General features: G+C 39.6%; 1 protein-coding gene across 9 annotated transcripts in view; it reads left to right on the plus strand.

Moving 5' to 3' along the window:
- PHEX (phosphate regulating endopeptidase homolog, X-linked) overlaps positions 1-9,484 on the plus strand; it is a 221,590-nt gene extending 212,106 nt beyond the window's left edge. For 8 of the 9 annotated variants that reach the window (XM_021079391.1, XM_021079390.1, XM_013986002.2 and 5 more), the window contains 2 exons: positions 3,065-3,141; positions 6,130-9,484. In XM_021079391.1, coding sequence (XP_020935050.1) covers positions 3,065-3,141; positions 6,130-6,232 — 180 coding nt within the window. In that variant the 3' untranslated portion in view covers positions 6,233-9,484. The remainder of the gene's footprint in view (positions 1-3,064; positions 3,142-6,129) is intronic. The other variant, NM_001244594.1, reaches the window with a different exon arrangement.

Raw genomic sequence — 15,223 nt, forward strand, 5'->3', positions numbered from 1 at the left:
AGTCTGCAATGAAGTGACTTGCCTTTTTAGTTTTCCCGCTTTGATTAACATACCCTCAGTCTTTGGGTCTTTCTGGTTAGAAAACCTGGATTCTTAGGTCTTCTTTGTTCTCATTTTTAGGACACGTGTCCCCAAACCTAGATGCTTCATCTTTTTCACCACTCTTCAGATTCAGCCCCTTCTTCTCCCCATTACCCTATCTCATCATCTACAGACTAGGTCTCAATCTCATCTACTCTGGAATATCCCAGCAGTCGTAGGGCATGTTTTCCTGACTTTGGAGTCTTTTCACAGCTGTCTGTCGCACATGCCACTGAAATAGTACTTTGATTTCGTCACTGACCTGCTAAAGGAACTGCAGTGGCTCCCATGTACCTACTGCATCGAGGCCAAACACCCTTCTGAACTCTCCTCAGTCTTACTACTTTACCCAACCAGCTCCACATTCTCATAGTTCTACCAGATGCACCTTTAGCTGGGCTGGTGTCCCCACTTCCACCTTTCAGTGTCATGCTCATTACTGTCCCCGTGGTTTTGCTTTTGCTTTTCCTCCTATAAAGTAACCCTCTTCCTGTTCCTCCCCCTCAGATTATTCACTTCCATCTTTACCCTTCAGGATCCAGGTAAGTTCTACCTCCTCCGTGTCTTCCATAAACTTCCCCAAGGACTCCAGTTCTCATTAAAAAAAAAAAAAATCTCCACCTCCTCCTCACTTAGCCTCATTACTATGCAGCTGAATACTTAATTGTTATCAAAATGTTGAAGACTTTCCTCTCTATTGCTAATCTTCTTAGGCTTCTTATTTATCTCCATAGCATCCAGCAGAGATGCTGGATATATTGAAGATGCTTGACATTTTTTGATGAATTGCTTGAAAAGGATAAGATTAACACAGTTCAATTAAGGAGACTTTTGGTTCAGTATTGGGTCAGCTATCTAAAATAAGCACACGAATACAGTTAGAACTTTCTAGAGTGGGGGTTGGCAAACTTGAGCCCATGGGCTACATATGGCCTGCTGTCTATTTTTGTAAATAATGTTTTATTGAAAAACAGTCATGCTCTTTACACATTGTCTGTGGCTGTTGTTGTGCTACAGTGGCTGAGTAGTTAAAACAGACTTATGATCTGCAAAGCCTAAAATATTTATTATCTGTCCCTTTGCAGAAAATGCTTGCTGTCCTCTGCTCTAGAGGACAAAGTACAAGGTCTGTCAGTTCTCATTTAGGTTCTTACTTACTTAAGGTCCATCTTAGTAGATGAAGTAAACTAACTTATAGCAACATTACAGTCTTAGTTTTGAAATGTCTCCAAATAAAATTTCAAACTAGATTTGACTTCCTTTAAAGAGATTAAGGAAAAATGGCAAGCTATTTCATATTCCTAACAAGAAATTTATCTTGGAGTTTTTCCTCCTGACGGTTGGAGGAGATTTTTAGTCTTTGGTGTACTGGCATCAGTCTGTTTATAAGAAGTAAAATTATTTTCTCTTCTGAGAAGGTAGTAGGAAAATGGTAAGAACAAAAATGTGTTTTTAGAAATTTTTTAAATGATATATGAAGCAAAGACAGTACTATATAAGAATGTTAGAAGCAATACAATAAGAAAAAGTGAGGTAAAATTGATGGTGAGAAACAACTTCACCTTTGCTAGCTTCTGAGAAAGTTAAGGACTCACATTACAAAAACATCGTCAAAGTCAAAGTCAGAACCGCAGTGACGGATGGTTTATCTTCATCAAAAGCAATAGCATCGTATCACCTTTGCTGCTTCCTGTATCCCTGTAGTTTCTGTGGCCTGTCAGTTTTCCCTCAGATATTCTTCTTATCCTTCTACTTCTCTCTATTCTCATCAACACTTATTTAGTAGACATTCATTGGGAACCTTCTAACTAGTCTCTAATTTCCTCCTCCTACTATACCCCTGCCATGTAGATCTTTTAAAAATAAAATTTTTATCGTCTTTGTGTTCAAAAAACAATTTAAATATATTTTAAACACTGTAGCCTCTTGTTCAGGACTTCAGAAATCTGGCTCCCTCCCACCCTCCCCTGGTCTCCATTGCTGCCCACTCTAGCACCACCCAGTCCAGCCAAGCTGAATGTCTTGCTTTTTTTTCTCTCAAATATGTCTTTGTTTCCATTTTCTCCTCCACTTGGAATCCCCCCATCATATTCACGTGTCCTAGTTCTATTCATACTTCAAGCTGTGTCATATTTCAAGACAAACTTCAAATCAGGAATAAGTAGGTTATGGTACACAAGAGAACAGCACAAGGCAAGTTTTTATTTTGTTTTTTCTTGGTCAGGCTCCATGTCCAGCATGGGTTAACAGTGGGGCTCTGTGCATAGTTGCTACAGAAGGACCTGGGTTTGGGAATCTTTATCTTGACATGTGCTTCCATGGTCACCACCGGAGTAGGAAAGAAATGTGAAGAAATGTGCCCTGGCCCTTAATGTAGCATCTTAAATTGTTCTTCAGACCCTTAAGGCTTCTGCCAGGTTTTTAAAGCTTCCCCTAGGAAGTGACATATATCACTTCTGCTCATATTTCATTGGGCAGAGCGAGTCATAAAGCCATGCCTAACGTCAAGGGAGATGGAGCACTGTCTACCTATCTATGGCCTGAATTAGGATGAAGCAAGCAAGGCACCCAGGGTGCCAAATATACTGACTTCTCCTGACTGTACTCAAAAATAGATGGTTGAGTCATTTTATTGATTCAGATGAGTGTGGTTGAATTTTATAAGGGCAATCCCAAGCATTATATTAATTGAATGAATACATTGGTTGATTCATGGGTGCATACAGTATTCTTTTGATTTAAAGCATTTGTCTCGGAACCTTGCTCATTTACTCAAATTGTGAAAGTATTCACAATGATAAAACCTTCTACTCAGGGCATTGGCATAATAGATGCTACTACTGATGAAGGTTTTATCTGATCTAGTAAAACTGTAATCTATTGAGTCAAAAATTACTCTTCAGTATAATTTGGAGCCATTAAGGCTGTAGAAAATGTGTACTTGAAATGGAAACATAATTATTAGGATGCTTTCCTCTTCTAGGTGAGGTGCAATTCCTACAGACCAGAAGCCGCCCGAGAACAAATCCAAGTCGGTGCTCACAGCCCCCCTCAGTTCAGGTAAATAAGCAAATAGGTGATGTGAGCTTTTAACTGTGCATCTCCATCTCCTCCCCTACCCAGCCATCCCAGGGTCCTACAGACAAATGATCTGAGCAAAAGCCTGCAGTGTGAACACTGACGGTTCCATTTCACAGACAAAAACAAAACAAAACAAAACAAAAAAAACTGTCCCAACAGAAACTAAGCATCTTTTCTTTAATGAGTAGGAAGGCAGTTTAGTCAACATTCTTTCATCTCCATTTCTGTGGTTGCCTCTTTTTACACATCTCTGGTATCAAGAGATCTATGAGATTTTACAAGACTCCAAAGGTTATTTAGAATCCAAATCATAGCTTTAGTGTTAATTCCCACCTATTACCTTCTACTGTTTGAAAGGCAGCAGTCCATGGGTGCCATGAACGCACCATGGGTGTTCAGTAAACTAGCATCATTGACTTATCCACCCACTTCCTTTTTTAAATCTATGCCCCCCAAATCTCTTTTCTTAGGCAAAGATGAGATCTTATGTACTGTGTGTTAAAACACCTAGAGCTCTGGTTTAATTTGTGTTGTAGAATATCCTATTTAATGCCTCTTGTTCTTTCATGCAGCCAACCAGCAGACATGAATGAGTGCCCACTTTCTGAATAGCTCCGAACACAAAGGAGGATATATGGTGCTATTTAGCTATTGTAATTCATATCTAGAGGCAAAAGCTCTACATTTTGGCTTTTAGTTTGAGTCATATTTTTGAACAGTTGCTTATATATGAAGGGAAAAGGATTATGAATTATACTCTTATTTAATTGTCAGAATGTATAAAATGTTAAGTAAAAACAAAATTGAGGTTAATATTACTTACCCTGTGCTAAGTTTCTAGCATAGTTTGAGGGGAATTTTCTATAGTAGGGGACAGAGAATTATAATAGGAAATCCAAGAAACCCTAGTAATTTATATTTATTTGTTCTTTGCTTGAGACATAATCTGAATATCTTTATATTTAATGTTTAAATGGATCCATTAGCATTTTGCAGGAAAGCCATCTAAAATTTCTCCTGTATTTTAAAATCTTATTCCTAAAACCTTGCCTTAGAAATGTTTCAGAAATTGACTATAAACTACGCAATAGCATAAAAATCTAATCACTGTGTTAGAAATTCTCCCCCACTGGGCTAAACTGTCAAGAATGCTGACAGTCTCTAATGGACCAAAATGTACTCCCACTGACAAATGATGCAGATGAAACCACACAGTAGATTAATTACCTACCACATAAGTTTTTTGAAGCTAATTTCTTTTTACTGACTAGTTGCCTGTAATATCGGAATTTGGCTGGTAATTTGCAGAATATACTTACTAATTGTCAGCTAAATTCTGTCCTTAACACTTGCCCAGGGTGAGTAATCACAGTATGAAATAGGCATCCCTCCCCATACATCCCATCGAAAACCCAAGAGTTTATGGAGTTTGGGATACAGGCCATTATATTCATTCAAATGCCCAGAGGGAACAAAGTCCTTGGAGAAGACACAGTCAGTGACCGAGAATGCTGTTTGTAGTCGATCCTTTGAACATGCAGTTGTGTAAGAAAGAGATGAGGGGGGAGATTTTTTGCTGGCTTGTTAGTGATGTCTGCTGTAACCGTAGATTTTGCGGGCAGCAGAAATCACACAATGGAAATACCACTTCCAAAAGGCAGCTACAGTCAAGTGCTGAGTAGGAATCCGAAGTCTTTACTGCCGTCGGGGAACTTGCAAGAACTCCAGGTCTTGGAGCTAACCCCAGTAAAACATTACTCATCAGCACATCAACAACTAATAGCACCATTGATTAGTTTAGTGTTGCATGAAACAACTTCTAGGTAAACAGGCGCCTTCGAACATAATAGGAATTTGTAGAAAGGGTCTTTGTAGATTGAATGGGTAAAGATAATTTAAAGAAAGCAACAACATGGATGAATCTTACATAGTATGAGTGAAAGAAGTCAGAGACAAAAGAGCACATACTATGTGATCCATTTACATGAAGTTCAAAAACAGGCAAGACTAATGGATGGCGATAGAGGTCAGACTAGTAGTTTTCCTTGAAGGTGCTACTGTTAGGGCACATGGGGGAGCCTTGTAGGTGCTAGAAATATCCCATGTCTTGATCTGGGTGGTAGTAACAGGGATGTCTACATGTGGAAAAAAAATCAATGCTGTTTATACTTAAAAATGTGTGAACTTGGAGTTCCCTTGTGGCCCAGCAGGGTAAGGATCCAGCATTGTCACTACAGTGGCTTGGGTAACTGCTGTGGCACAGGTTCAGTCCCTGGCCTGGGAACTTCTCCACATAGTGGGCACAGCCAAAATTGTTAAAAAAAATAATGTGTGGACTCTATATCAGTTATATCTTCTATAAAAAGTTAAGTTGAAAAATAGAAGAGCTGAGTATTGCTAAATCTTGTATTTGTAGGAATTTGTAAATTTATAGGTAAGTACAGCCCCATGTGCAGTTGACAGGAATGGTAAATTCTACAGTTTATAGGAATTCGAAGATACTTGGAAGATTAATAGCATGCACCTAGTCTTAGCTCTCTTAATTTCTTTGGCAATTTACTTAACCACTTTCGGCTTCGGTGATCTACCTATAAACAGATGAAATGAGATAGTTCCCATTGTGGCGCAGTGGAAACAGATCTGACTAGTATCCGTGAGGATGCAGGTTCGATCCCTGGCCTTGCTCATTCGGGTTGGGGATCTGGTGTTGCCGTGAACTGTGGTGTAGGCCGCATATGCTGCTCGGATCCCACGTTGCTATGGCTGGGGCGCAGGCCAGCAAGTGCAGCTCTGATTCAACCCATAGCCTGGGAATTTCCATATGCCATGGGTGTGGCCCTAAAAAGCACCAAAACAAAACAAAAACCAGATTAAATGAATGCAACATCACATCAAGAAATATGCTTTACCCAGAACCTGTTGATATGTAGGAATTAAATGACGTGGACTTTGACATATCTTTTTCAGGGTCAATGGTGCAGTTAGCAACTTTGAAGAATTCCAGAAAGCTTTTAACTGTCCCTCCAATTCCACGATGAACAGAGGCACGGACTCCTGCCGACTCTGGTAGCTGGACTGCTGGTTCATGGTTTATGCTGGGAGAGCTGTACAGTGCCAGCAGAGGCTTCACTGAGCTCCCGTCACCTACTGCTTTAGGCCTGTGTTCCCTGGAGAATGTTTATTTTTTGACGCATCTTTGTTATTTGGGTGTTGCTTAGATCTAAACAGTATCTATCCAAAGTTGTAAGGCTTCCAAAGTGGAATACAAAATGTTCAACCCAGGCTGTTTCTTTAGAAAACCAAACCAACAGGAGTAAATCCCTAGGCTGCTTTTGTTAAAATGCTGTCTGCTGTGTTGTTGCTATTGTCCATTTCAGCATGGAAGCCACAGCTACGTGGTATGTACCCTTTTAATCTGCAGCTCTGCAGGGGCCCTAAGTAGAAACTATCCAGAAAAAAAATTCTGTCTCTTCAACTTGGGCCCCCGGTGATACGAGGACTTCTGGGAGGTCTTCCTGCTCCGTGGGACGCAGGGCTAGGTTTTGTGTATTGTTGTTACATAGCGTTTATTAACTCTAAGGCAGTTACATTAGAAATTTGTTGACTCTTCATTTCACAACTCTAGATGAAGTTCTGGCCTTCCACTTTGGAGTCTGTTGGGATGAAAACGTGCCTCACAGCTTGTGTCTGATGTAGCCCATCGCCCTGTTCGAGTCAGCAAAGCTGGCTGAAAGGCTGCTTGGTAAAGGTTTGAGTTTATCACATAGAAAGAAAAGGGTCCATCTGTAAGTCCCAGAAGAAGCCCCAAGTCCTAGTCATGCAGCAGCCGGGATGCTAGGAGATGAAATCTCCAAAGCTTGATTCCACTCTGCCCAAACCTTGGTCATGATGTCTTCTGCCTGATACTTCCCTTCTAGTCCAGTTCCTACTGGTCTTGTTATCCCCATGTTTGTGCATTCTCCTGTTGATGATAAGAGCAGGCATCAAAAAAATGATTTCCTAATTCCCCGTTAGGAGTGTATGGCTTTCCTTCCTTTTTAGTGCAAAGGGACAGAGTGCACACTGAAGAGGGTGCAAAGTGCCCTTTGGTTTGGGCTCAGTTAAAGTAACCTCTCTTTTAAAAAAAACCTCTTTGAGAAATGTCTTGATTGAAGACATTTTTAGAAGTTATTGATTGGATTTAAAATTCCCTGCCTAGTCCAAAGAAACAATTTTTACCCTTCAGGTCTTTAAAAGAGTCTGTAAAAAAGAGCAGTACTGGTTTCTGATCCTCTGAGCTCCATCCTCTCAGGTGAAGGACTCCATCTCTTATTAGAGGGTGTGTATGGAGGATAAAATGGTAACAGTGGTTATCTGGCATTTTGGGTTTCTTAAAAAAACCCATCCCCCTTCGCATTATTCCTTGTACATGTGATTCTAGGTTAACTAGGCCAATAGAAAAGTCTCAAAAGCAAAATGGCAAATTTAGGAAGCCATTTTGCATCCCCGGGATTTATCATCTTTTTTTTTTTTTTTTTTTTTTTTTAATGTAAATGTGTGCCCCGACCTTGTGTAACCATGGGAACTTCTGAAAGGAGAAAAATGCAAGGGGCACTATCATGAGCAAACAATTATGCCGTGTTAGTCAGAGGAGAGCAATGTCCCCCTTTATTTCTTCCTCTCCGAATGGATAAACTCCTGAAGGGCAGCTACCTTTTCCTTCTGTTAACCATGCTTAATGTGACCTTAGTTTGTATTTTAAACACAAGCAGTTACAGGTGCTGGAAACTTACATGTCTTTTTTCTAGAGGAATTGTTCTGATTTGGATTAGACATACAAGATTCTCCTTGTTTTATTCCTATACTTGGATAGTTAAAGTCAGCTGAGGTTTTTTAGGCTTATATGTAAATAGTATTTTCCTTCTAGATTTCTTTTTTTAAATTCCCAATAAACACATTCCTGCAGGTTGGAGAAAGTATTTGATAAAAGCAGAGAATTATAATTGACTTTGAAAATGGGACTCGTTCAGTCACTTGTTGGTTTAGGAAAGCTAGTTGGTGAACAGTCAGGGCCCTCGCAGTTTCCACATGGCATGGCTACCTTGTTCCAGTTAACTTTACTTGATGTAACTCAGTTACACCGAAAGTTGTAGATAGGATGGCCGTTATTAAAAACGAAGCCCAAGCAGCCCAAATCATCACTACTAGCTGGAACAATTGTCTCATTGATTGGATTTCCAAATACATGCTCATGTTTCAATTTTCAGAGTACATTTTTGTTGTCCTTTCTCTTCAGTACAGATTGCTAAAGCATCAGACACTGATTAAGTGGTAGACAGAGGAAGGTCAAATGGAACTGGAAGGGAGGGGGAGGAAATCGGGAAAAGCTGGCCTAAGAATGGGACTCTGAAGAGACTACAGGATTTGGGCAGTCCTTGCGAAGCACATCCACTGGAGTAGAGCCATAAAGTTTTACAAAAATAATTATGCAGAATTAAAAGGAAATTAGATATTGGATCTCAGACTAGGACTGCTGCAACACATTTCTCTGATTCATACACCACCTGTTCTGCCAGTGAACTATTGTCTGGGCAGTGGAAGGAGTTAGGGTTTTTTTTTGTGTGTGTGTGTGAAACTCTTGGATTAGTTAAGGATCTTATGTGTATAAAATGGTCTTGTTTGGGCTTATCATCATTGCCTAAAGTTTGTTGAGCTTTTCACCAACCACACAGCATTGGCCTTCTACTTCCATTTTTTCCTTTTATGAGATGGACTTGGAAGTGACTAAGGCAAGCTCAGGATTCATAAATTATCCTTAAGTTTATTCAGTGCCTTTCCTCAATGGAGCTTAAAGCACAGCACATAAATTTTATCTTATTTAGCCCTGGAGCATCACTAAGAAGCATCTAGGAACTATGTCTTGCTACACAGGTTATGCTTGTGCCAGAGCAGTTGGAGAGGTTTGAAATTGCTTCTCAAGTATACCAGGGTCAGGAAAGGCAGAATCTTTGTTCTTCAGGCTGCTGACCTTTGTATTAACCTTCAACTCTTAGGTTACCCCATTTCTGAATATATTTATTCCATCATTATTTCTGTAATCACTTAGCATTTGATAGGCTTCTTCCTTGATATTTTTAACATGATGTTTCAGTTACATATTAAATTATGGAAGAATATGTGATTATTTCATGCAGCAATATTCTCATTGCCAGTGGGGGTGCCCACTGAAGAACGGTCTTCTTAGATTATGCATTATATCGAAATGGTCATTGTATTTTCTTCCCCTACTTGTGAAACAATGTGAGCAATCATTTTAAGGACAATAAAAAAAATGAAGATTTTCTGTTTCCTCTCTTTTTAACAATATATTAAAATAGATTACATGTATTAACATAATCGGTTCTGTTTTAGACAGTATTTGCCTACAAAGTACACAAAGCACTGTAGTAGGCTAGGTTTCTTGGTTTAAGAAAGTGGGATTTGAATGCCATAACTTTCTCTGCAGACAATGAGAAATTTGCAAAGTGGTCATTGTATTTTCTTCCAGTAATATAAGCAGATGTGGTTTATTCCGTATGTGAAAATATTTCTGTTGAGGAAAAGAGAGGCTTCTGAGGAAATGATCAACCATGGTAGGGCTGGTCTTGCAAAAGTGACAATGAACATCACAGTTACTATTAAACCAAGGACTCTGTGTGCTGTCACCTTTAATCGAGTCAGTTTATAGTCACTTACTCAACACCCAAGGAATGACCACCATTATATTGAAATCACTGAATCAGGTGTCTTTAGACGCATCAAATGCAGTCTCTGTGCCTCAGTAAACATGGGGAACCAATGTGAAAACTGTTAGAGTCACCTTGTTTCACAACAAGTGTGATGACATGCAAGGACATCAGGTTGTGGGTTGGTGTGCAGAGAAGGAATGATTCGGTTCTCTTCTGGTGGCTCTGCCCAGACCCCAGCCTTTTTATGAAGCACGCTAACCTCACCCTCCATCTGCTTTTCTTTTGTGTTGGCTCCTGCTCTTTAGGGTGGCTTCCCTCATGCTACTGGAGCCTCTGTGCCCCATGTACTTTTGGAGAACTCTAAGTACCAGGGAGTTTATATCCCCTGGCAGTTTATATCCCTTGGTAACCTTTGGACAGGGACTGAGTGGTGCAGGACGGTAAAAGCCCAGCTGCCTTCTCTGAGTCTAGACAGATCCAGAGGCATTCCATAGCATTCAGCCCCACTTCTCTGTGGGCCATCTGGGGATTAGGCTGGCAGTGCAAGTAGAGTCCCTTGTTAATTATTAGTTTCTGAGCTTATCCTTGAAATAAGGATTTTTGTGTATAGGGTAATGACAGAAGGAAAGATGTGTAGAAGTGATGGCTTATAAGTGATCTCTGGGGCATGGACAGAAAGAAGGGGCTTTGGGGGAATGGAGGCCAGAAGTCTAGGATCTCTCTTGCTATGGTCCATTTCATAAATTTTATGAGGTAATTAGTCTGCCTCAGTGTTTAGATCTCTAAGTGGACTTGATCAAAATTTGAAGGAGGCTGATATTTCTAATTAGGTTTAAGGTATTTGCATGTCCCAAGAGTTCAGTGGCTTTCTTTGTTAATTAAGATTACACTAGGTATTGAAATAGATCATCTCAATGGTTTAACCCAACTTAAGTTAGTTTCTTGTTTTCATTACATATAAATGGGCTAATGATCAGTGAGCTTCTCTCCTGCAATTGGTGATTTAGAGACCAAGGTTCCTTCCATATTTTGATTCTGCTATTTTCTCCTTGCCTGTTGAATACATGCTCATTTTCAAGAAGCTGGTGAAGGGGAAGAGATGGTGTAAGATCTTGAGTGGAAGGTTTGGTCTAGTCCAAGAAGTTATCTGCATCACTTCTGCTCATAACCCATTGGCTAGAGCTTAGCTATATGGCCAAACCTAATTGCAGGGAGGCTGGGATATATAGTCTAGCTATGTGCCCAGAAAGAAGAGGAAATGGCTTTGGCTATTAGCACTACCAGCCACACCTTCTAAAGTGAAATACTGGGCAGTAACTTTGAACTCTTCTGAATTTAGGAAATTGCTTTTGAGCACAGCACAGTGAAAATTTAAAATGCCACTGGTAGCCTGCAGTTTATTCTGTAGGAGTCTTTTTAATTAACAGTTTAATTGGATAATTTAATCCCCTTTAGAATTGAAGATATGAAAATGAAAATGAGATATTCCCTGTGATCTGACAATACTGTGCTTTAATAAACACACCAAAGTGAGCCCAGAAATGAGCACCACAAAAGCATTACCATAATTTGTGATCAATGAAAGAAAACCTGATCTATAATTTTAATTATTTATAAATGGTTTAGCTACATATTTCATTTGAATGTGTATTTTGTTTTGTTAATTGTCTCAATTAGGAAGATAACTGAATATAAGATTCTGTGGCTATGCCATGGATTTATAATATGCTCTAAGCTTTAAAAATATAGCCCATGGAGACAGTAAGTAAAATATACTTTGAAATAATATGTGCTATATTTCCTAGGCTTTTTGGGGAATTTATATGAAAATTATTTTTACTTCTCCATTGATTAGAGCTGAGAAGTGCTATTCTTCATATTTGTGTTTTATGCTTTCTCCACTTGAGGCTCAGAGTCCAAGAAACAAAGACAAGTGTCCATGTACAAGCCATGAAAGTACTGTTCCAATTGATTCTGGCTTCAGACACCACTTTACAGAGGAAGAACTAAGTGATTGAGTTAAAATTCTCAGTGTAAAAGCTACTTAAAATATTGCGTATCATTTATGCTGTCATTTAGGCTAAAATGTCTGCAGGTGTCCTAAGTGCAAAAAGCAGTGTAGTTTACCATTTAGAAGTGAACTAAACTGATTTAAAGGACTCTTGGTGGGAATGTAAGCTGGTACAACCACTGTGGAGATCAGTATGGAGATACCTTAGAAATCTATACGTAGAAGTACCATATGACCCAGCAACCCCACTCCTGGGCATATATATCTGGACAAAACTTTCCTTAGAAAAGACACATGCACCCGCATGTTCATTGCAGCACTATTCACAATAGCCACTACATGGAATCAACCCAAATGTCCACTGACAGATGATTGAATTAGGAAGATGTGGTATATATACACAATTGAGTACTACTCAGTCATCAAAAAGAATGAAATAATGCCATTTGCAGCAACATGGATGGAACCAGAGACTCTCATCCTGAGTGAAATGAGTCAGAGAAACACAATTACCGTATGATATCACTTATACCTGGAATCTAGTCTAAGGCACAGATGAACCTTTCCACAGAAAAGAAAATCATGGACTTGTAGAATAGACTTGTGGTTGTCAAGGGGGAGGGAGTAGGGTGGTTGGGGAGCTTAGATGCAAACTGTTGCCTTTGGAATGGATTAGCAATAAGATCCACTCTGTAGCCCTGGGAACTATGTCTAGTCACTTATGATGGAGCATGATAATATGCGAAAATAGAATGTGTACATGTATGTGTAACTGGGTCACCATGCTGTACAGTAGGAAAAAATTGTATTGGGGAAATAATTATTAAAAATAATAATAATAAAAATAAAAGAGAAGTCAGTGGAAACCCTCCACTGAGAACAGTCACATGACCCTCCCACTCCTATGACATTTGATATAGGAATAGCCCAGGGTACATCTGTTCCCAGATTGGCCAGTCATTTATAAATGATTTTTTAATTGCCTAATAATGATCATGATGAAAACAGCTAACATTTCTTGACACCTACCATGTCCTAGGCACTTTTCTAGAGTCTTTTTTTAAATTATAGTTGATTTATAGTGTTGTGATAGTTTTAGTTGTATAGCACAATGTTTTAGTTATAAGTATATACTTTTTCATATACTTGCCCTTTATAGGTTGTTACTAAATATTGAGTATAGTTTTCTGCGCTATACTATAGTTCTCTGTCCTTGTTGGTTATCTATTTTATATATAGTGGTGTGTATATGTTAATTCCAACTGCTAATTTATCTCCTCCCCCTCCTCCCTTTGCTAATCTTCTCCCTTTGCTAATCTTCTCCCTTTGCTATGTCTGTGAGTCTCCTTCTGTTTTGTAAATAAATGCATTTATATCTTTTTTTTCAAGATTCCACATATATGCAATATCATATGGTATTTGTCTTTGACTGACTTCATTTAGTATAATAATCTCTAGGTCTATCCATGCTGCTGCAAATGGCGTTATTTCATTTTTTAATGGCTGAGTAATAGTCTTTTGTGTGTGTGTGTATACATATATATTCTATGTGTGTGTGTGTGTGTGTGTGTGTGTGTGTGTGTGTATATACAACTTCTTTATCCATTCATCTGTCGGTGGACATTTAGGTTGCTTCCGTGTCTTGGCTATTGTTCATAGTGCTGCTATGAACATTGGGGTGCATGTGTCTTTTTGAATTGTAGTTTTCTCTGGATATATGCCCATGAGTGGGATCGCTGGACCATATGGTCAGCTAGGGTCTTGCATGCATCGTAGCCAGTCCTTACGACAATCTTGCAGATACTTGTTACTATTTCTACTTCACAGTTGAGGAATACTTGTGTGACTTGCCAAGATCACATTAGTAACTGGAGGAGCCAGGAAGAAGGTGAATTTCGTCAGATTTCAAAGCCCATTCTCTAATGCTCTACTGGGCATTTGAAGTAACGTTGCAAACCTACTTTTAACCTGTGACTTATTGAAAAATTCAGGCTAGGAGTTCCCGTCGTGGCGCAGTGGTTAATGAATCCGACTAGGAACCATTAGGTTGCGGGTTCGGTCCCTGCCCTTGCTCAGTGGGTTAACGATCCGGCGTTGCCGTGAGCTGTGGTGTAGGTTGCAGACGCGGCTCGGATCCCACGTTGCTGTGGCTCTGGCGTAGGCCGGTGGCTACAGCTCCGATTCAACCCATAGCCTGGGAACCTCCATATGCCGTGGGAGCGGCCCAAGAAATAGCAACAACAACAACAAAAGACAAAAAAAAAAAAAAAAGAAAAATTCAGGCTATATTCCTTGGTCATCAGTTGGAAAAAAAAAAGTGAAGGAGGGAGTCAGTTTTCAGGTATTTGTATTTGATGTATAAATCAAGTCTACCTTGAGTCCTCCAGAAAGCTCTTCAGAACCTGCCCTTCACTGATGATGCTTGCTACCATTTAGTGAGTGTGTACCATCTGCCTGACATACCCTAAATGATTCATTTGTATTATCTAATCATTACTAACTCAGGTACCTATTATTATCCCCATCTCATAGGTAAGGACACCAAGACTTGGAGAGGTGAACAACGTGGGCAGCCTTGTGTTTGCCTGTGTGCTCTTTGTTGGTCTTCCAAAATCAGCAAGTCTCCAGCTTACTCTCTCCAGAGAACAAAACTTTTGTGACCCTGCCTGTGGGTAGTTGAGGGCTTGTGAAAATTATAGACTTTCAAGCAGTCACTCTCTTTGGAACCCTGTCATGCATACTGGCATCACTGTTACCTGTGCTTCCTCAGCTTGAGGTCTTGTGATAGTCTGTAGGCCACTTCAGCTTCCTTCTAGTAAGGGGGGGGGGGTCTTTTGTTTTTGCTCATGTGGCTTTTTCAGTATTAGTATCCTTTTTGTAAGGGGGAGAGTAGATTCATATCTGAGTAACTGGAAGACTACATTTTGTTTTCTGATGGTAAAATATAACAAAAATTCATTTTGAAAGCAATGCTGATATAGCCACAGTTCTACTGAATTATTGCCTTTACCCAGAAAAATCTGTAACTAAAGAGTCTAAGCTTCCATTTAACTGCTGAATATTGGGAGGTTTTATTTTACACAGAAGCCAACCCTCTTTTTTTCTTAGTTATTTTAACAAAACAAGCATGCATGAGCATCTGGTATTTTCCATTTCTCCTAAAGGCATAAAACTTAGTCTTTGGAGAATTCATTTGAGATGAAAAGAATGCATCTCTGTCCACCTTCCAGAGTTGCCTGGGAATGCGTCTAGGAGAATGCTAAGGTGGATAGGCCACGAAAGCTCTGGAGGAAATTTTTACTTATCAACAAGAGCCAAACACAGTCCTCAGAGATTCGCATTT

This window comes from Sus scrofa, chromosome X (assembly GCF_000003025.6).
Source record: "Sus scrofa isolate TJ Tabasco breed Duroc chromosome X, Sscrofa11.1, whole genome shotgun sequence".
Lineage (NCBI taxonomy): Eukaryota > Metazoa > Chordata > Mammalia > Artiodactyla > Suidae > Sus > Sus scrofa.